The 22,127-nt window shown below is 41.7% G+C and overlaps 1 protein-coding gene across 1 annotated transcript in view; it reads right to left on the bottom strand.

Annotated features, from left to right (window-relative positions):
• The window catches only part of LOC134611663 (plexin domain-containing protein 1-like), a 77,431-nt gene that overhangs the window by 2,924 nt on the left and 52,380 nt on the right, over nt 1–22,127 (bottom strand). The window contains exons 3-12 of the mRNA XM_063455775.1: nt 16,776–16,919; nt 9,614–9,683; nt 9,401–9,523; nt 9,098–9,216; nt 7,986–8,085; nt 7,177–7,272; nt 6,501–6,582; nt 5,667–5,727; nt 4,090–4,222; nt 1,998–2,263 (exon numbers count right to left, since the gene is read on the bottom strand). Coding sequence (XP_063311845.1) covers nt 1,998–2,263; nt 4,090–4,222; nt 5,667–5,727; nt 6,501–6,582; nt 7,177–7,272; nt 7,986–8,085; nt 9,098–9,216; nt 9,401–9,523; nt 9,614–9,683; nt 16,776–16,919 — 1,194 coding nt within the window. The remainder of the gene's footprint in view (nt 1–1,997; nt 2,264–4,089; nt 4,223–5,666; nt 5,728–6,500; nt 6,583–7,176; nt 7,273–7,985; nt 8,086–9,097; nt 9,217–9,400; nt 9,524–9,613; nt 9,684–16,775; nt 16,920–22,127) is intronic.

Genomic DNA, 22,127 nt, shown 5'->3' with positions numbered 1-22,127 from the left:
AGGGTGCTGGGTGTGTTTGGGTGCTGTGTGTGTCTGGGTGCTGTGTGTGTTTGGGTGCTGTGTGTGTCTGGGTGCTGTGTGTGTCAGGGGGTGCTGTATGTGTCTGGGGGTGCTTTGTGTGTGAGTGTGAATCTGACGCTCAGAATCCCGCGAGAGAACCCGGCGGAGCTGCTGGCTAGAGCTCCGCCGCTCCTCTCTCCTGCCTACCTCCCTCAAACCCCAGCTGGCGGCCACCTGTAACTGCCACTGGGCCGGTGAGGGAGATCTTTGATCTCCCCACCGGCCCATGGAGACACACAGCAGGGCCGGCGCTCGGGTAGCGCTGGCCCTGCAGGGGCTGGCAGGGGAGATCCTGCGATGGCCAGTCCGGGCCTGGTTAACCGTGTACTAAGTGCTGCCCCACTGCTTCAGTCATGCTAAACAATGTATGAGTCTTATAACTGCACATACCAAACTCACTGCTGGCATTCTACTAGGGATGCACCAAAATGAAAATTCTGGGCTGAAACTGAAAATTCGGGATGCCCTTGGCCGAGTTTTTTTCCTATAATTTTATTAATATTAGATTTTTTAATGAATTTAATTAATCTAATACAAAAAACGTCCCTTCTCCCTTCTCTTTTAGTGGCCCCCCCCACTTAATGTTCCTCTCTCCCCTCTCTAGTGTTCCTCTCCCCTCCCTCTTTTTTAGTGTTCTTTCCTCCCTCCTCCTCCGTCCCATAGTGTTCTTTCCCCCCCTCCTCCCCAGTCCCATAGTGTCCCCCCCTCCCCTGTCCCATAATGTTCTTTTCTCCCCTTCCCTGTCCCAGTGTTCTTTCCCCCCATCCACTGTCCCATAGTTTCTTCCCCCCCTGCCCACAGTGTTCTTTCCCGCCTCCCCTGTCCCAAAGTGTTCTTCCCCCCCTCCTCTGTCCCATAGTGTTCTTTTCTCCCCTTGTCCCATAGTGTTCTTCCCCCCCTCCCCTGTCCCGTAGTGTTCTTTCCCCTCTTTCCTGTCCCATAGTGTTCTTTCCCCCCCTCCCCTGTCCCATAGTGTTCTTTTCCCCTGCTCCCCGTCCCATAGTGTTCTTCCCATCTCCCCTGTCCCATAGTGTTCTTCCCCCCCCCGTCCCATAGTGTTCTCCCCCTCCCCTCCCTGTCCCATAGTGTTCTTCCCATCTCCCATGTCCCATAGTGTTCTGCCCCCCTCCCCTGTATCATAGTGTTCCCCCCTCCCAAGTGCAGTATTCTTGACTTTTCATGTTATCATTACTATCTTTCATTGTGATATATAATCATCTGAATTGTTAATGCAAGCATGTCTGTTAGACTATGCAGTACAAAAAAAAAAAAATAATTTCTCCAAATTTGACTCGTTTTGGGCCGAAAATTTCGCCAGCCGAAATTTCGGTGCATCCCTACATTCTACATTTGAGGTTAGTGCATAACTTTATGAATGTCCTTTGATATACATACATATATATATATATATATATATATATATATATATATATATATATATATATATACCAAAATATACCTGATATATAAAGTAAGTGCCAAGAGTTCTAGTGCAATTTTATTCTGAGGGGTAGGTAGATTCACTATTCTTTAATTATTTAGGACATATAAATATATAGTTTTTTAGGAGATACGGGTATATTGGTAGTGGTACTGAGGAAAGTCAAGTGGTACTGAAACATTGAGCGACCTTATTTTACTTGTACATATTGCCACAAAGTAAAGTGGAATTTATCTTCATATGGATAAGTAAAAAAAAACTAAATTAATTATACAAATTACAATTATTTGTACATATATATATATATATATATATATATATATATATATGTATATATATATATATAAAACATATATAGTTTGAAAACAAAAAAACTCCTTAGATTATATTTACTTATGGTTTCTTAATGGGATGTATACACACAACCTAGTATAATTCTTGAATTGTTAGGCCAGAGATCGATAAATAATAGATGTAACATCAATATCTGTCTTACCTTCATACAGCAGCGTCTTCCTTGTTTTCCAGAGTGTCGGTTTATATAAATCACTGTCAGTATAATAACTGTGATTAGCAGCACTGCCAGCACAATGCCTATGATTGTTCCAGAATGTACAAGTGGTTTGCTCGATTTGGGCCACACCTGTTCCAGTTCTGGAACAGATGTTACACTGTCAGAATTCCTGGCAAGGGTCATCCTGTTTATGTTAATAAGCCCAGAGGTCTCACTGTCTCCCGCATTCTTAGTCAGTTTTGTATCATCTGTAAAAAGAAAGTGTTTTTGTTAATGTAATAAATGTCTCAGTTACTCCAAATGTGACTATACTAAGATGTCATTGTAAAAGAATAGACCCTTGTAGATGGAATAATGCCAACTAACACAAATAGAATTTTTTAATCACGTGACTATTTTTGTCAGATGTTTAAATCTGCATTCATTTAGCTGTGGTGTTTTGAATCCAACAATTATTTTTCTTTTAGCTCTGTTCCTACTGGTAATATCCGGTTTTTGACAGAACTGCACCTTAACCGTGCACTGTTGGAGCTGTATTAGGTCATATGTGTTTACGTACTTGCAGTTATTCAATGAATATGCAGAAATAAAACAGGGAATTGTAATATTAAAAAGCTATGCTTTTTAGAGAAGGTTTGAACTTGAAGATGGTAATGTCATAAGATTTCTGGGAGTGCAAAGTACAAGCAATACACTTTTTGTCTACCATCTTGGTTATTGCAAACCATCTGTTCCAATGTAACCCCTAAATAACGATCTTGCTCTGTACTGGTGTCCATAATGAATGCTTCTGACAGACTTTTTTTTTTCGTGTTCATTGATTTGCTAACATGTCACCCCTCAGTCATTCCTTATTTTATTTTCCTCCATATTTAAGATTTTATGGCTGTCACCTATAAAGTTAATCACAGCTGTATATCCAAGGAACATATCATTCATGATTAACCAGGTGGTAAACTCTCACTATGCAATTCTCGTTCAAACCAAGTGCTTCTTTGCCCCACAGACAATCTTCTCCTGTCCTCTCTTTTTGTTCCTGCATCCTAATGTCAGATACTGAATTTCTAAAGGACTACCACATTCTTAGAGACTGCCCTCTCCAATCAATTCAGTTTTCTCTAAAAAACTCAAAGTTTACTTTTTAAATAATCCATAAAAATTTTTTTTATTTTTTTTTAAACTTCAATCAACTCGTGTTCATATAGCACTCAACTCACAGATTTGATCCTCCCAATGTTTGTTCTAACTGACTTTCTTTGCTTACTCTACACCATAGCAAAGGTATATGGCACCCATGGCAGAATTCCCACGTGAAAATAATTTTGTTTGTGCCTCTCCTAACTCCCACCTTCTAGTGACTCTCCTGGCCCCACCCCTAGTCTCACTCCAAAAAACATCCCTGCACCTCTGTTTTTCCTGCCCTCTGCACTCCTTTGTCTGTTCTTCTAGCCTCTCACCCCTTTGTATATCTTTCCCTCATAGGAAGCTCAAGGAAGCAAGGTGAAGGGTCAGAGTAGGACCCATCTAGGGGGGTCTGCCTTGACGTTGGCAGGCGGGCATTCCCTCCAGTGGCCATTGGAGTAACTAAATGACCTCCATTTGTTTAAATATACATAGGGATTAAGGAGAGAGGGCAGGTAACTTTTTTTTCTTTGGTTTTTACTATATGTATTGGAGCTGATGTGTACTGTGGTCGTTGCTGCCACCCAGGAGTGATGGGAGTGAACGCAGGACTTTTCTTTTCGTATTTGTATTCACTTTTTGTATCACACAGCTAGGTTACAATTCTGCCGCCCATCCCATGTGTTCCATATTAAGGGTTAATAAGTATATAGGGGTGTATATAAAAAATACCCCTTTCTGTCTCATTAGGTGAAGTGTCAGAGTAGGACCCGTGTAGGAGGGTCTGCCTTGACGTTGGCAGACAGGCATTCCCTCCAGTGTCCATTGGAGTAACTAAATGACCTCCATTTGTTTAACTATACATAGGGATTAAGGAGAGAGCACAGGCAACTTTTTTCCTTATGTTTTTACCATTTTAAAAAAGAGTCTGTTTCACAGACATCTCACCTACCTTCTGTGGTGAGGCCCTCTGTGATGCCTGATGTTGTTGTCGCCCATTGACTCTGTTCAGTTGATGTGGGCGGAAGGGAGGAATCAGCTGGTGAGTAAAAATCCACAAACTCTTCACAGGATGTGCTTTGGGCCTTGTGTGTGACACGTGGAAAGTAAACAGAAACCCATAATGTATGTAAACTAATTGTGAAATTGTTCAGCAGCTAAGGGATACTGTAGTTATTATAACAACTTAATCTTATTAAAGTTGTTACAGCGCTTACAATAGTTCCCACACTTGAATTTACCCCAGAATGTTTTGTTTTACTAATTAGAGGGCTTGGAAGCATGGCTTCAAGCCACGACTCTAAGCCCTCTGGATAGGAGACCTGGGACTGTTACTTCCCAGTTCTCATATCCAGTCATACAGTAACGTCAGGCGCATGCACAGAGCCATACGGCTTGCCATAGAGAATCATTGAATTCAATGATTCTCTGACAAGATTTTTTTTTTATTTCAATTTATTATTTTTTAAATGGACAATATAGACAGTACATACATCAAATGTAATGTGCGAGAAATACGTGACAATCCATTCTAACTAACTAATTGTGTGTGCTAGGTAATGTCTCACAATATCGTGCATCATACTTAAAGTACAAATTGCTCAAACTAGTTTTAAATCATAAGTAAATGATAAGTAATGCGTAAAATATCATCCAAAACCAAACTAGGATAGAAGGGTAAAAAAGATGGGATACCCTCTCCTAAGGAGACCTTACGTTGGAATCGTACTCCCTAACTATAAGCATGTGGTGTATTCTTGCTACGCTGTCCACACTTTCAATAGAAGGCATAGTATTGTACATCAATACAGTCAAATGTTCATCAATTAAGCTTTTTTTCTGGAATGTTATCCCTTATTTCACTAAATAATGGAACTGCTGTTCCTAGCCAAGAAGCAGCTAGTGCTATCTTTGTGGCCAATATTTTTAAAGAGCTTTTGAGCTTCTCTTGGGAATTCTTCCAAGGGGCAGAATAAGCCAAGGACCAAGACCAAATGGTGTTTAAAAAAACAACAACAAAAAAAAAAAAAAACGCTGCCAGCAAGTTCCCCATCTCCCTACAAAAAGGAACCACCACCTGGCATGTCTACCATAGGTGGCCACATAACCACCAGCAAATATCAGAGCTTTCCGCACAGGAGTGGTGTGCCATCTTTAAAGGCTTTTGTACATTTGTTCATGGGAGAAAACACGGACACCCCACTGGCTGCTTCCCATATTTCCTCCCTGGAGTCCTCCTCCAACACCTCTCCCAGATCCTGTTCCCACTGGGTCACATAACGTAGTGGTCTCCAAGTTGTAGAATTAGAAACTCCTTCTATGACAGATTTAAATTGGTGGATCTCTGTGAGCATTGTACATGTGCCTACAGTTCTAAACAGTCTCCAATGCTCCTCTGTGATGGGCTGTCATGCTGGAGGAGCCCACGGTAGCAATTGTAATTAGCTAGGGATTGGGAGATTTGTATTCCTAATGCTACCATGTCCCTTTAAGGCAGCTATACTCACATACACTCCCGGCAAACCTCACCTGTTCAGCACAGCCATATGTCAGCCAGTCTTGGCGGTAGCGATCAAACCCACTCGAACATCTGCAAGAAACATATACAGGGTAATTCACTAAACTGAGAATTCAAAGTTACTTACAAATTTAAATCCAAAGTGCCTAAATAATTCTTCCAGTTTAGCTATTTTGACCCTAAGTTTTAAATTCACTTTGAATGTGCTTTGAAGTCTCACTTTGTTCAATAACCCTGATTGTCAACTTATGATGTTGCATTTGTCAGTAAACTTGTGTTATTTAATGTATGTAGAAGCACCAACACAATTATCATCAATTTTACATCCAACGACCACATGCTTTTCACAGAGTTCAAGTCGCACACCTTATAAATAAGTGTCAGGGTTTTGGAACTGCAGGAAACCAATATGCAAAATGACACTGATAGCGAGGTACAGAAGGGGAGAATCCAGAGACATAGTCAGACAAAAGGAAAGGTCAGTCCAGGTAACGTACTATCTTGGGCGGATAAACAGGCAAGATATCAAATACTAGGGAGTTAGAGTAAGGCACACATTAGACAGACACTAAGAACAGTAGCTGTGACGTGATGGAGCCGGCCACATGGGGGCAATGTACAGAAAGGGGAGAGTCCCTGACAATAAACTTAAATTGTCAGTAAAATGTCATCATGATTTTTCGTATGGGACGCACATTGAGAGTAGACATAAATTACTAACTAAAACCCATTTGCTTGTATTATTATTCTAAAATAGTATTACTGTATTTAGTAACATTAAATTGTTGTTTTCTGATGGATTTGTCCTTGCTGAAGGATGCTCACCACTCATACAATTTGCTCACCTCTGTAATACATGGCACCAGCTGCAGTTAAATGTCAAGGCTGAGGTTATACACTGTTCGCAAGTCGATAGCTCTAGGCAAGCTGCAGAGGACAATACAACAATCATTTAACAATAAGACCCATAGTAAACCACCCTTGGCCTTCAGGATTACTCAAAAACAAAACTGTTTATGTAAGTAGAACGTAGGATTTCTTGTGGGAACCATACCATGCCAACTGTCCATTAAATGCAACTCTCATTATTCCTAGTTTTTGACTGTCCAACAATTGCACTTCTTGAACAAATCAATGCCACATTCTACAGATTAATAGCATCTTGGCATAACTCTGTTATTTTAAGGAGTCAAATTTACAGTCCGTGACAACATCAATCACAACATCTGGATAAATAGTGACATTTGTATGGATTTATGTGCATCCATAACAATAAGCAATTAATATGTCACAGAGGAACAAGTAAAACAGAAAGCATCTTATAATAAATGGTTGCAAACTAAACAAAATTATGTGTAAATGTGCCATGATATCGTGATTCAGAATAGATAGTAAATGTTGCAAGAGAGTAGAAATGATCATTTATATCAGAGGAAAAGCAACAATAAGATACGTAGATGTTTTGTCCAAGGACAAATAAGCAGATTTAATGAGCTGTCATATTATATATTTTTTTATTACTTGGCAACGGGGTAAATTCCACAACTGTCTGGCTCCGAATTTTTGTGAGGTCCACCTCCACCCTGTGATATTCATATATGGTGCGTCTTTGAGATTCTGCAGGTCAGGAAGAGGAATATAATTTTTTTTTTTTTTTTTAAATGACAATTAAGGATGATCTGCCATGCATTCATATTTTATATAAAAAATTGGATCATTCAGCCATATACATGCACCTGGGGTGAGATAGTGTTTGAAAACTGACAGTCAATCTCTATGGTCATCCCTGCACAGATGCAGGGAAGTCCAGAAAGACTGTTGGTTTTCAAATGTATTTTTTTAATGATTTTACTAATTTTGGTTAGGGAGATGGGTGTGAGAGTGTCACTTTTAATAGCTTGTAAACAATGTGCTATTCTATAGATTGTTCACCTTTTAGAACTTTGGCCCAGAATTGTTTTTTATACATAGCCATCAAAAATAATGCCTGTGCAAATCTCTATATAGCTTTCATGAAGGCATCACATGCAAGTGACCTCGCATGTATAACAGTGGTATTTGCTAGGCATTTTGTAGCTTTACAGGAGCACTGTATGGACTATAACACCTTCATCTTATTGAATTTGTTATAGTTTCTTATGTCCTACCTCAAAATGTAATTTTTAATAGTTTTAAAGCTTGGTGGTGAGGCTTGAAGCCTTGCCTCCAAACCCCCTCTGGGTTGGTTAGCTAGGACTGATACAGCTGGCTCTCATACCCAGGCGTACCGTAACATCACACTTTGTCATAGAGATTCATTACTTTCAAAGCAATTTGATACACTTTATTACCTGGAACATCCAAAGAAGGATTGAGAACCATGAAGGCGTCTGAGAGTCCTACTTTCACAGGATGTTCTGCAAGGCTAATATCCTTGGCCAGCAGAGGTACCTGTATTAGGACCAAACATTCGTCAAATCAATTACAATACAAAAGAGCATTTTATTTTTAGTTTTTTTTCAACATCTGATGGATAGACTATATAGTATAAGGAAAATAGCAGTCTTGTTTCTGGTAAAATCTGAATTTTTATACCTCTGTGTAAATGTTACAATGTTTTTAATGTTACAATGTTGAATGACCAAAAAACAAACACGAGTCCTGCGCATCCAGTATAGGCGTGCACACCCAGGTGCTACCACAATTTATTTGAGGACAAAGTTAATGCAGCAAACGTTTCGAGCAGCAGCCCTTCTCAATGCTAATGTTCTTGGAATAATGTCCTAAAATAAATTGTGGTAGCACCTGGGTGCTTAGCATTGAGAAGGGCTGCTGCTCGAAAGTTTGCTGCATTAACTTTATCCCCAAATAAATTGTGGTAGCACCTGGGTCTGCACACCTATACTCGATGCGCGGACACGTGTTTGTTTTTTGGTTGTATATACACTGTTAGGACTTCAGTGTGGAGTATCTGCAGCACAGTCCTCATTTTTTCTATGTTTAAATTTTGAATTTTGTAGGCATTTTTTGCCTTTATCTCACCCTATATACAATGTTGAATGTGAAGAGTGGATTTGTACACTTGTATTTCTACATTTATAATTTTTTTATCTCCACACTAAAAGGCTTCCAAATGCCAATGTGATAAATCTCTCTGAGTCCTGAATGACAGTCCTTTAATTTCTGGTGTAGCACAACTCCTGGTACGAGGGGGCTGTGGTCTAAGAGTAGTGAAAGACAGAAGGGGCCAGTTGATTAATGCACAACAAACTGAACCCCCCTCGTATTACATGGCGCCAGAGAGAAAGCAAAGGAATTCCCTTCACTGGAACACTGCCTTAAAGGCTGACCATCCACTTTGAATGGCAGGCACTGTGTAGGATGGTCATGTGGCTCATGATATTATGTGGTATCAAAGATTAGTTAAAAGGGTAGACGTTTTGAGTGAAGCGTATGAACTTGCCTCTTTGTAACCAAATACAATACGTCCATCTTTGTGCAACGAAGCTTGAAAAGTGAACCCTCCTACATTTTCCTGTTCATGGAGATGAACATTGTTCCACTGTACCACAAATGATGTGCCTGGTGAGACAGAGTGTGCAAACACAGTATCCATACAAGATCACATGGATCAGAGTATCTTCTAACAGCATGAATTTCATCTGTGTGCCAATATGTATACATTATGCGGTTGCATTGTTAAGAGCATACTATTAACTGCTCATACATTTTATTGTGTTTAATGATGTGATATCTTAACCCTTACCATTGTCTCTGTAGCTTATCGTTGAGTTAGAAGAATAGCTGGGATTGAAATTTGCCATGAGGGGTGCTACGTATTGCGTCGCTGTTAACATGCGATGGAGGACATCACCCATAAAGATAAAACCTGAATGGAACAACATAACATCAAAGCTCACTGACACATATTCTAAATGTTTATATTAACCAATAGTGTGGTTTTGGGAGCAGTACTTACCTCCTGTGGCTATTGTGATGTGGCGCAACAAATGTCCATAGAATGGGAATTCAAATGACAAAATAACTCTCTGTAATTGGAGGAAATCAAAATGAGAAACAAGTCATATAAAACTTAATTTTATATTTAGCACTTCTTATATAAGACCCTTATTCAATGAATTTTAGAAATAATTATGCATTATCAACAGGTTCTAAATGATAAAATATATAATTATACATACAGGCACAGTAGGAATAGATAGTTGTGTCTATTAGCATTTTTTACTACTTTTATAGAACATACTTCACAAATTCCCTTGTATCTCTACAAAATACCCTGTATCTCTACAAGACGAGACAGGGGGGATATGATAGAAACATTTAAATACATAAAGGGAATCAACACGGTAAAGGAGAAGACTATATTTAAAAGATGAAAATCTACCACAACAAGAGGACATAGTCTTAAATTAGAGGGGCAAAGGTTTAAAAATAATATCAGGAAGTATTATTTTACTGAGAGGGTAGTGGATGCATGGAACAGCCTTTCAGCTGAAGTGGTAGATGTTAACACAGTAAATACGTTTAAGCATGTGTGGGATAGACATAACGCTATCCTAACTATAAGATAAGGCCAGGGACTGGGGGGCGGAGCTTGAACGCTGAAGTGAACGGTCGCATGTGCCTGCAGCTCCGAGCTACACACGGCGGAATTAACGGCTGGCCTGAACCCCTGCAAACCCCGAACACCTGGAAAGACCCCCCGAGACCACATGGGGCGAAAGACGAAAAAATCGGTACCAAACAAGCCCGGGCTGACTATCGGAGAAATGTGGGGACAAATCCGAGGCGCCAGTGAGCACAACATGGCGGCGCTCCATGGCGGCTGATCGGATTTCTCCGATGAACTATCCGAAGAGGCAGATGGAGAATATCAGCCTGCCCCTGCCCCAACACCAATGGCTAAACAGAGCAAGCAGGGAGCAGACTCCGAGCCGGTCACCACGGCGATACTGAAAACGCTATTAGCAGATCTGCAGAGGAACATACTTGCAGATGTCACGGCACTGCGAAGCGACCTACAGGGCCTGAGAGGCCGCATCAGCACGCTAGAGGGCTCCACACAAACAAATGCCCAAAACATTACCACGCTACAGCAGGCGGTGCACGACTTACACTTACAGGCCCAGCAGCACGAAAGACGCCTCGCTGCCCAGGAAGACTCTAGGCGGAGACATAACCTGAAGATGAGAGGGCTTTCAGAGGCAGTACCGGAGCAGGAGCTGCCACACGTGGTGAGGCGACTGTTCTCGACCATCTTACCACCCAGACAAGCCAAAACGATTGAACCTGCTGACCTCTTTCGGATCCCCAAACCCACGGGCGCTCCAGCCACGGCCTCAAGGGACGTTATACTGGTATTCCACAATGGGAGAGACAAAGCTGCAGTCCTTACCGCCCTAAGAGGAAAAACACCTCTCCAATTTGAGACCATGGAACTGACTTTCTATGCTGATCTCTCCAGTAGCACCCTGGCGTGGCGGCGGTCGCTCCGGCCACTCACCACCTTGCTGCAACGCCACAAGATAGACTACCGTTGGAAACTACCCCGTACGCTCCAAATTCGACAGGGAGCAAACTTACACCGGATCCAGAACATCTAGGACGCTGAAGCAATACTACGGTCCCTGGGCCTACCGCAGGACTTGCTCTCCCAGGGGGAACAAATCAGCCTCACCTCACCAGTACGCACCTGGGATCCGGCAAGGATCACGCCATTTTCCCCCAAGTGCTCAACACTCTTACGCAGCAGTCACCACCTAGCTAATCAATATGGATAATCTACATGGGGGCCCATCGCACCCAACCCCCACCCATCGCACCTGGGAGTTTGCTGTGATGTTGGTGGATGCGTGCGCCCGACCGCAGCCATATCACCCTGCGGGGAGCTTCCAGGCCACAAACCTGCTGCTGTTGATGTATGACTTGACCACCCACGGCATCCTACCATACGGGACACACCTAGTAGTATGTACTCTGTCTGGCAGGGGGCTTTTCCTTTGACCAAGGAGTGTTTCCTTTTATCGTTTCATTTCTCGTTTTTTTTTTTTTATTATTTTCTCTTATTATTACTGTTGATGTAACACTGTTGCCTGTCTGAATTGCAAGAGGAGGCGCAGAGGGGATATACTTGCCCTACACATACCACATAGTTCAGGGGACCACCGAGTAGTAAACCCTCTACCATGCGGCCATATCTACCCTAATGAGCACTATGCCCGCCTCGGCAGGCTCCCTCTCACTACAAGTCTAAACGTCGATACAAGTCCAAATATTGAGGGGCTCACCCTGAACTGCAACTCCAGTAACGAATGAGTTTGCAAGGAGACAGGGACCCCTATAGCTAATTAATTTTGTTTTCGAAATTTTCTTTTGATCTTTACCCACTTTTGTGGAGCACTACCTATCTCAGACCCTTACCTAGTCCTATGCCTGTAGACCAACTAACCCTTACCCTAAGGCAACGCCAATACAGCTTTAACTTGTCTGGGATAGTTGGGACAGGCATGCTATACATCTCGTAGCGGGGACTACTGATACAGTTTGCCGTTTAACACATGGAAATAACTCTCAGCTAAAATTGCCAATTACTATGCCAACAACTGATCTCCTGCTCCTAATCAGTGTACTATATATAAGTTTAGATGGTCAGCGATGATCTACAGTCAGAGGTACCGTTAAATATAATGTCTCACTTGAGACAGCCGACAGTAACGAGCTGGTAGGTAGACTTCTCTGTGGAGAGGCCCTTTAACCCTTATGGGCCACCCTTTCGAACAAAAATATAGTTTGTCTACCAATAGTTTGCACTATGGCTTAATCCCAGTCCACAGACAGACGAATCTGCGGTACTGAGACACAGCATATAAAAGCATATACGTTAAATTTTAGTTTAGGCTCGTTGCCTACCCATGCTACACACGTCTCTTCCCTACACTAACTGGTAAAAGACTGGCAGGATAATATGCTTAGAACACACCTATCTTACTCGCTAGCATGCACATACCATCACAAATTGTTTCTAGACAATGTATAGGCATAAGAAATACAACGCGCTACCTTAATCAGTAAGGCCAATCTAATATCAATCATTTACACTACCAGATAGCTTAAGCTTGGTTTACCGCAATGTTATTTTATTCCCTTAAAAATGTATACATACTCCACATGTCTCAAATGCTGTACTATGAATATGAAAATCGAGCCTGCAAACGCTGTTGGGGCAAAACAGGCACTGTTGTACAAACCTGCATACCAAAAATAAAGAATTTCAAAAAAAAAAAAAGATAAGGCCAGGGACTAATGAAAGTATTTAGAAAATTGGGCAGACTAAATAGGCCAAATGGTTCTTATCTGCCGTCACATTCTATGTTAAGCTAAAGAAGACAATGGAAGAAAAGACAAAAGGTAGCAAGGGAGAATATGAAGTTGAAGGTTACAGAATATAAAGGGTATCATGACGAACTACAACTTGGTTTGTGAGCAATTAATGAATTCATAGCAGACAATTGAAAAGCTGCACTCTAAACACCATACCCACATACCCATACCATTGTATCCATCAGTTACGGTAATATTTTATAAGTGAGCACTTAATCGACATGTTTGTTCGTTTTTTATGTAAATTAGACTGCAAGTACTGTGGTGTACACATACTTAGATAAACATATTAATTACTGTGAGTTGCATAATTATGTTTTTTAGTGTGCCTATTTAAGCTAAAGTGGAGTATGTTTGGGTGTCAGAAAAGAGGAGTGGTGTATTAGTGTTTACTGTAAAGGGTTTAACTATAGGTGGAAGTTGGGGCTCGGGGAAAAAACAAATTACTCCCTAGAGTAAATGTAAGGGATTGGTAGAGGAATGAAAAAGAATGTTTAGAGACAATGAAAGACAAATTACAACATGTTGTATTAACAGAGAGAGAGGCTTGCTTTAATAAGAGTTTGGCTAAGAAATTAATCTTGTAGAGAGGTTACTAAATAAATTAATGTGTGCATGTAAATATTTGGAGATATGTCAGTGTAGAAAAAACAAACAAGAAGCAAACGAAAAAGAAGTGGATCAGTGTTACAATACAAAATAGATGACGTATCAGGTACTTAGTGGCATACATTTTAAGTCTTGTGATGTAATTACTCAGAATGCTATCAGCACCAACAGTGTAGTCAAAGATAGAATTTTTTAATGACTGCCCAGATTCTTTTTCTGAATGGCCGTGACAAAGGGTGCTCTGCGACTCAACAAGGTTTATTTATTTATTTATTTATTATTGCCATTTATATAGCGCCAACAGATTCCGTAGCGCTTTACAATATTATGAGAGGGGGATTTAACTATAAATAGGACAATTACAAATAAACTTACAGGAACAATAGGTTGAAGAGGACCCTGCTCAAACGAGCTTACATTCTATAGGAGGTGGGTGTAAAACACATTAGGACAGGAATTTACAATCAAATAAGGTGGGCTGCCCTTTAGGAGAGGGCAAGAGACAGGTATGTGAGGTAAGGCTTAGTCTTGGAGGCCATAAGCTTTCCTAAAGAGATGGGTTTTAAGGCACTTCTTAAAAGATGCAAGACTAGGGGAGAGTCTGATGGCGGTAGGCAGGCTATTCCATAGGAAGGGAGCCGCCCGCGAGAAGTCCTGCAAGCGCGAGTTGGCCGTACGAGTGCGGACAACGGACAGGAGGTGGTCACGGGCAGAACGGAGAGACCGAGAAGGGACATACCTATGGATCTGTGAGGAGATATAAGAGGGGCTAGAGTTGTTCAGTGCTTTATAGGTGTGAGTTAGTACCTTGAATTGACTCCTATAGCATACAGGAAGCCAATGTAAGGACTGGCAGAGGGGTGAGGTGTGAGAGAAACGACTAGAGAGGAAAATAAATCTAGCAGCAGTATTCATTACGGACTGTAAGGGTGCAGTACGGCTATTGGGGAGACCAATCAGGAGAGGGTTACAATAATCCATGCGGGAAATTACTAGAGCATGGACAAGCTCCTTGGTAGTATCTGGTGCAAGAAAGGGGCGGATGCGGGCTATGTTTTTAAGATGGAATCTACAGGATTTGGCAACATGCTGGATGTGAGGCTCAAAGGTGAGGCCAGAGTCAAGTATGACGCCAAGACAGCGCGCTTGCAAGGATGGACTGATGTTGGTACCACAAACTTGGAGGGAGAGCGAAAGAGGAGGATCAGTATTAGGAGGAGGAAAGACAAGGAGCTCAGTTTTTGAGAGATTGAGTTTCAGGAAGCGGGAGGACATCCAGTCAGAGATGGAAGAAAGGCAAGCAGTGACACGTTGCAGGACGGCAGGGGAGAGGTCCGGGGAGGAGACATATAGCTGGGTGTCATCAGCGTACAGGTGGTAGTGAAATCCAAAAGAGGTAATAAGTTTGCCAAGAGAGGCAGTATAAAGAGAAAATAGAAGGGGACCAAGGACGGAGCCTTGGGGAACTCCAACTGAGACAGGGCAAGGGGAGGAGGTATCATTAGAAAAGGAGACACTGAATGAGCGTTGGGAGAGATAAGAGGAAAACCATGAGAGGACAGAGTCACAGAGACCAAGCGATTGAAGAGTTTGAAGAAGGAGAGCATGATCAACGGTGTCAAAGGCCGCTGAGAGGTCAAGAAGAATTAGTATGGAGTAATATAGTGGCCTTTGGATTTAGCTGCGATTAGGTCGTTAGTAACTTTGATAAGGGCAGTCTCTGTAGAGTGGAGAGGGCGGAAGCCAGATTGAAGAGGGTCAAGGAGAGAGTTGGAATTGAGGAAATGAGACACACGGGTAAAGACAAGTCTTTCCAGAAGCTTTGAGGAAAAAGGGAGCAGGGATATGGGACGGTAGTTAGAGGGGGTGGATGGGTCGAGGGATGGTTTTTTTAGTATAGGTACTACAGTGGCATGTTTAAGGTCAGCAGGGACGATGCCAGAGGAGAGCGAGCAGTTGAAGATGTGTGTTAGAGAAGGCACGAGACAAGTGGAGAGAGATCTAATAAGGTGAGAGGGGACAGGATCTAGCGGGCAAGTGGTGGGGCGAGAGGAGCAAAGAAGAGCAGCCACCTCTTGGTCAGTAGCTGGGGAGAATGTCTGAAGGGTAGGAAAGGCGTGATCTATGTGTGATTGAGAAACAGAAAGGCAAGGAGGGGAGAATTCTTTCCTTAGCTGTTCAATCTTGTCAGTGAAGTAACATGCGAAGTTATCAGCAGTAAGGTTAGTTTTGGGGGTGGCCACAGCAGGGCGAAGAAGAGAATTAAAGGTGTGAAAGAGACGCCTGGGGTTGCGGGAACATGAACTAATGAGAGTGGAAAAATAGGACTGTTTGGCAAGGGCAAGGGCTGCACTGTATGAACACAATATGAATCTATAATGGAGAAAGTCTGATTGTGTACGAGACTTCCTCCAGGAGCGTTCAGCACAACGGGAGCATCTTTGCAGGTAGCGCGTTGATTTAGTATGCCATGGTTGGGGGCGGGTCCTCCTCGAGGTGCTTGTTTGGAGTGGCGCTGCAGTGTTCAAGGCAGATGTAAGAGTAGAGTTATATATGGAGATGGCCTGTGAAGGACAGGAGAGGGAAGGGATGGACAGCAGTTGTGAATCAATGTCAGCTGACAACTGTTGGAGATCAAGAGAATTAAGGTCCCTCCTGAGTTGAGGGGGGTTAGGCTGAGGTTTTTGGGTGAGGGGGTATGTGAGAGCAAATGATAAGAGGTGAGCAAATGATAAGAGGTTAATCAATAATTGAATAATTGAATAATAATTGAAACAACATTTTGTTTTAGTATCATTTTAACTTTTGATAAATAATTATTTTAGTGTAAAATGAACATATAGACAGCCTAACTACTATCAAAATTGAGATTTTTCACCCATATAAAATTCTGCTGATCATGATACAACACAGAGCACGCCTTGTCTGATATAAATACTTTACTTGCAGTTACTTAGTACTTGGTATACAAACTATCTGAAATGTTATGACAGCCCTGTTACTTGGGAATACAGTTCAATGGCCAAACATTTAACAAATATAACAGTCTGTGGCTGGGTGTAGATATGTTGTGGCTAGCAGTGTAATTTCCAAACTTGCCACTCTCTGTTCCAGTCTGGCTTATGACTCACCGAAGCCTGTCTGTGTGTGTTGGACAGGATACTGTGCACTCTGGCTTTGTTGCTTTTTTCATGTAATAAATCCACCCACAACTCTTGACTTTGTAGATCTGAAGGACCAAACATCCTTGATGTGTAGTAACTGTAACTGTCTTCCTGTGAAGAAAAAAGTAGCTGGTGCTGATTTAACCCTATATATGTTACTTTAAACCATGGGTGTCCAAACATTTGGCTTCCCTGGGCCGCATTGAGTGCAGAGAAATTGCCTTTGGGCAGCACATATAATCTAAAAAATTATCAATTCATATAATAAAACTTCAAAAGCCCTTTCTTAAATTTGTTTAGTAGATAAATCCCTGATGTGTTATCCTTATGTGGGATTTCCATATTTAAGGATTCCAACTTAGGGAACTATCTACTAAACAAATACACATGTATATACATATGCACACATAACCACACACACAATCACAGGCCCACACACAAATATATAATCACAGATCTATACACACAGTCACATACATTTATTTATTTACTTATATATGAAATATTTTACCAGGAAGGATACCATTGAGATTTCTCTCGTTTTCAAGTATGTCCTGGGTCCACAAACATTGCATTGATACAAGAGGGTATATAAAAAAAAATATTAATACACAGTATACAAAATTTAACATAGAACAGGTAAGAAACATAATCAACCATGACAGGTTCATTCTGTTTTGAGATATGTAGAGAGGGATCTCTTAAAGTCTTTTAGGCCTGCAGGTGCATATTACTACAACCCCATAATCAATGATTGGCATCAGCATTTGCTGCACAATCTTTTCCTTTACTGTAGGGCTTGGCCAGGATTTGTTTCTGTACAGGGCCCCTAGTTTTGGATAAAGTTTAGATGCAAGTTTTTCTATGTAGAGGGCAAAAGATAGATTGGGGTCTAACAACATACCCAGGTATTTAAAAGAGCGGACTGCAGTCAGTGTGCTATTTGATTTTGTTTTGATGCATAGGTGGGGATTTTGTAATTTGTGTAATTTAGGTACTGTTCCAAAGATCATTGTGACACTTTTCTGCCTCTGTGAAATGGTCTTGGAGCACAGCCTCAAGCTGCGGTAGATCGGATTCGTTTGCATAGATTACTGTGTCGTCTGCGTACATGTGTACATTTGAGGATTTGCAGACATTAGGCAGATCATTTATAAATAATGTGAATAGTAGGGTGCAGAGAATGGAACATTGGGGAATTCCACAAGTGACTGGGAGAGGTAGGAAGTCGCTGTCAAAAATGGACACATATTGTGATCGATCCGATAACTATGATCAAAACCAGGTTAGCGGATGATCACCAACAGGGACGGCGCCACCATTAGGCGAACTAGGAATTCACCTATGGCACTGGTCACATACATACACACATAATCACACACACACAATCACAGACCTATACGCACAATCACAAATATACACACTGTGGCGAAACCGACCTCGCCACTGGGCCCTGGAGAAGCCTGTTTGCCCGCCTCCTACCTGCTGACTATGGCCCCTGGATTATTTGGGGCATATTGTATTTTATTGTGCGACTGCTGGCCCTTTAAGCACAGGGAATGGTATTTTATTGTACTGCTGCTGGCCCTTTAAGAACTGTCTGGGGACATATTGAGACTTTGGGTAACAATACCCCTTTAAGACTATGTCCCCAGACCTGTAAAATAACTTGCCCCAGGCTTTCTCCCACTTGGTTCAGTAAATAGGGCTTACTGAACCAAGTACCACACAGGCGGACCACCCAGAAGTTAAAGTATGCAGGCAATTTACCTCCCAGGCTGTGAGGTTACTGCAGGTTAATTGCACGTGGCGGCGGCCATCTTTGTTCAGTCGAACGCGGTCAGCGGTGTATGCTAAAGATTCTGTGAAACTGAAATCGGCTACACATTTTGCTGAACACCGCTGACCCTTACCTTCTCCTACACTTCGTTTTTCAACTCCAGAGACTAAGTCCCGTTCGTTTTTCGGCATGAAATTGACTGACCGCACAGCCCAAATCTATGGAACTGTTTTGGGCAGGAAAATGTGCTTGCGGTCGGTCATAAAGGGACCTCCAGCTAACTTTTGATCCACTGGAGGGATTTGGCTGATTTCTGGAAGTGTTTATGTTTAAAGTGTGCTGATTCCAAATAAATTGTTATGAAGATTAGATGTATGATTTTAAAGTTATAGCACATGTATAAAAACTGTATTTTCCCTGGCTGTAATAATTATGTTAACTGGTTAACTGAGGGGAGGGAACCTGGGGGTTGTAACCATTATGCTATTGGTTGTTTTGTCCCTCCCTGTGGGCGGTCCTGTATTCTCAACACTTGTAATAAAAGCCAGGCTGGATGTGCCAGTCCAGAGTTCCTGTTTTACCCTCAAAGTGAAGTGTCGTCTCATTATTGGGGGAGGATTTATTGTATGCTGTTCCAGTTTGACTGCTAGGAGTGTAAACCTATTTGTATGGTTTTTCCTATTCGGCTGTATGCAGCATTCATATGCTAGAGAGGATTCCTATGCTTCTCTGAGTCGGTGGTTGTGGTGTCTGCTGCAGTGCTTGAAGTCCTCAGGAGCGCTAGGAGCATCCTTTAACGGAGGTATCCAGTCGGGGTACCAGGCGATCCGTTACACACACGCAATCATAGACACCAATACATATAAAATCACAGACCTATACACACATTATCAGATGTACACACACACACAGAATCACAGACCTATACACACAATTACATACATTTATTTATTTATAAAATATTTTACCAGGTAAGATACATTGAGATTTCTCTCGTTTTCAAGTATGTCCTGGGTCCACAAATCATTGCATTGTTACAGTTAGTGTACAATAAAATACAAATACAATATTAATATACAATATATACAAAATTTAACATAGAACAGGTAGGAAATATATAATCAACAATGACAGGTACATTCTGTTTTCAAGTATGTAGAGAGGGATCTCTTAAAGGACTTTAAGCTTAGGGAAGATTTTAATTTGTGCGGGAGGACGTCCCACAATTGCGGTGCTCTGTAGGAGAAGGAGGATCGGGCTGCTTTCTTTTTATATTGAGGTAGACTAAGTAAAGTGTTGGTACTGGATCGGAGGTTATAGGAAGTGGGAACAGCCGGGGAAAGCATTGCGTTCAGGTAGGGTGGGAGTTTCCCCGAAAAGCTCTTAAACACAAGGCTGGAAAGATGAAGGGTGCGTCTGGATTCCAGCGACAGCCAGTTTAGTTCTTTTAGCATGTCACAATGGTGGGTCCTGTAATTACAATGTAGCACAAATCGGCAGAACGAGTTATACAATGTGTTGAGTTTATTAATGTGGGATTGCGATGCAGATGCAAATATTACATCCCCATAATCAATGATTGGCATCAGCATTTGCTGTACAATCTTTTCCTTTACTGAAGGGCTTACATACACATAATTACTGATACAATCACATACCTATACATATAATCACAGACACACACATACAATCACAGAACTATAGGCACAATCACAAATATGCACACAATCACAGACCTATTTATACAGTCATATATATACACACACGTAATCACAGATGGACACACACACATACAATCACAGATGTACACACAATCACAGATCAATATACACAGCACACAGTGTGCAGCACTTCCCAGGAAGCAAAAATAGTGGCCGTCCGAGGAGTGGCCACTAGAGGTGTTCCTAGACAGTAATGTAAACACTGCCTTTTCTCTGAAAATGCAGTGTTTACATTGAAAAGCCTGCAGGGACAGGCAGTAGACACTATAACATCTCCTTTAACCCCTTAAGGACGGTGGGCGTTCTATGCTGGCCTTGGGGACCCGGCTCTAAACTCCGGCGGGCGGCATAGAACGCCCAAGCCATCCTATGTACTTACCTGGTGTGGGGACTCACTTGGGAGCCCAAGGAGTCCCTTTCCTTCCTCTTCGGCCCCCCTGGGCCATGTGATTGAGAGGACCTCACGATCACATGGACGGCATAGCCAGTGTTCATGACCAAGTGGCTACTAAAAAAGACTGGACATACCCCATTTGCAATACCTTGGGTTGTCCCATCATGGGGGTAATTCTTATTCCTGGGTCTCGAAGGCAATGTAACCAATCTGGCAAATTTCAATGTGAAAAAAATGAAAAATGAAACGTGCTATATTTGACCCTGTAACTTCCCAAAACACCATAAAACCTGTACATAGGGGGTACTGTTTTAAACGTGAGACATCGCTGAATACAAATATGTGCATTTTATTGCAGTAACAGCAAACAGTATTATGACATTCACAGTTAAAATGTCACGTAGCACTAAAGATTTTTTAAAAATTCTTATTTTCGCCCATTTTTTTAATATTTTATTCATATTCAATTATGTTTCATACCCAAATATTTGATGTTAAATGAAAGCCCTGTTTCCCTTGAATAAAATTATATACGATAAGTGTGGGTGCACATAATAAGTGTATTTTAATATTAATATATATACTTATATTAATATTAAAATTAGGGATCGACCGATTATCGGTTTTACCGATATAATCGGCCGATTTTCGGTATTTTCGGCAATATCGGTATCGGCCAATAGGGATACCGATATTGCCGATAATACCTCCCAGGACCGCCAGGCTCATTACAAGCCCGGCGGTCCTGGGGGGGGCGGGCAGCAAGCGTTTACTCACCTCCCAGCAGCTCCTCCAGCTCCCCAGTGTAAATCTCGCGAGACCCGCGGCCAGCTCTGACGGCCGCGGGTCTCGCGAGATTTACTCTGGGGAGCTGCAGGAGCTGCTGGGAGGTGAGTAAACGCATGCTGCCCACCCCACTTCCCTCCCCTCCCCCAGCTAAGCCAATGCCACTGGACCACCAGGGATTAACATATCCCCCCTCCCTGGCAAGGCAACAAGCAGGGAGGGGGGACAACAAAAAATAAAAAATAATAATAATTAAATATATATATAAAAAAAAATAATTGAATATAAAAATTAAAAAAAATTTTTTTTAATAAAAAATGTCCCCTCACACACACTGTATATAATTCAGTGTGTTTGTATAGTGTGTGTGTGTGTATATATAATGCAGTGTGTTTGTATAGTGTGTGTATATATAATACACACTGTATTATATACACACACACTATACAAACACACACTGCATTATATACACACACTACATTATATACACACACACTATACAAACACACACTACATTATATACACACACACTATACAAACACACACTGCATTATATACACACACACTATACAAACACACACTGCATTATATATACACACACACTATACAAACACACACTGCATTATATACACACACTA

The sequence above is a fragment of the Pelobates fuscus genome, chromosome 5 (genome assembly GCF_036172605.1).
Source record: "Pelobates fuscus isolate aPelFus1 chromosome 5, aPelFus1.pri, whole genome shotgun sequence".
NCBI lineage: Eukaryota > Metazoa > Chordata > Amphibia > Anura > Pelobatidae > Pelobates > Pelobates fuscus.
Note: the sequence above shows the minus strand (reverse complement) of the source record. Positions and strands in the feature narration are given on the sequence as shown.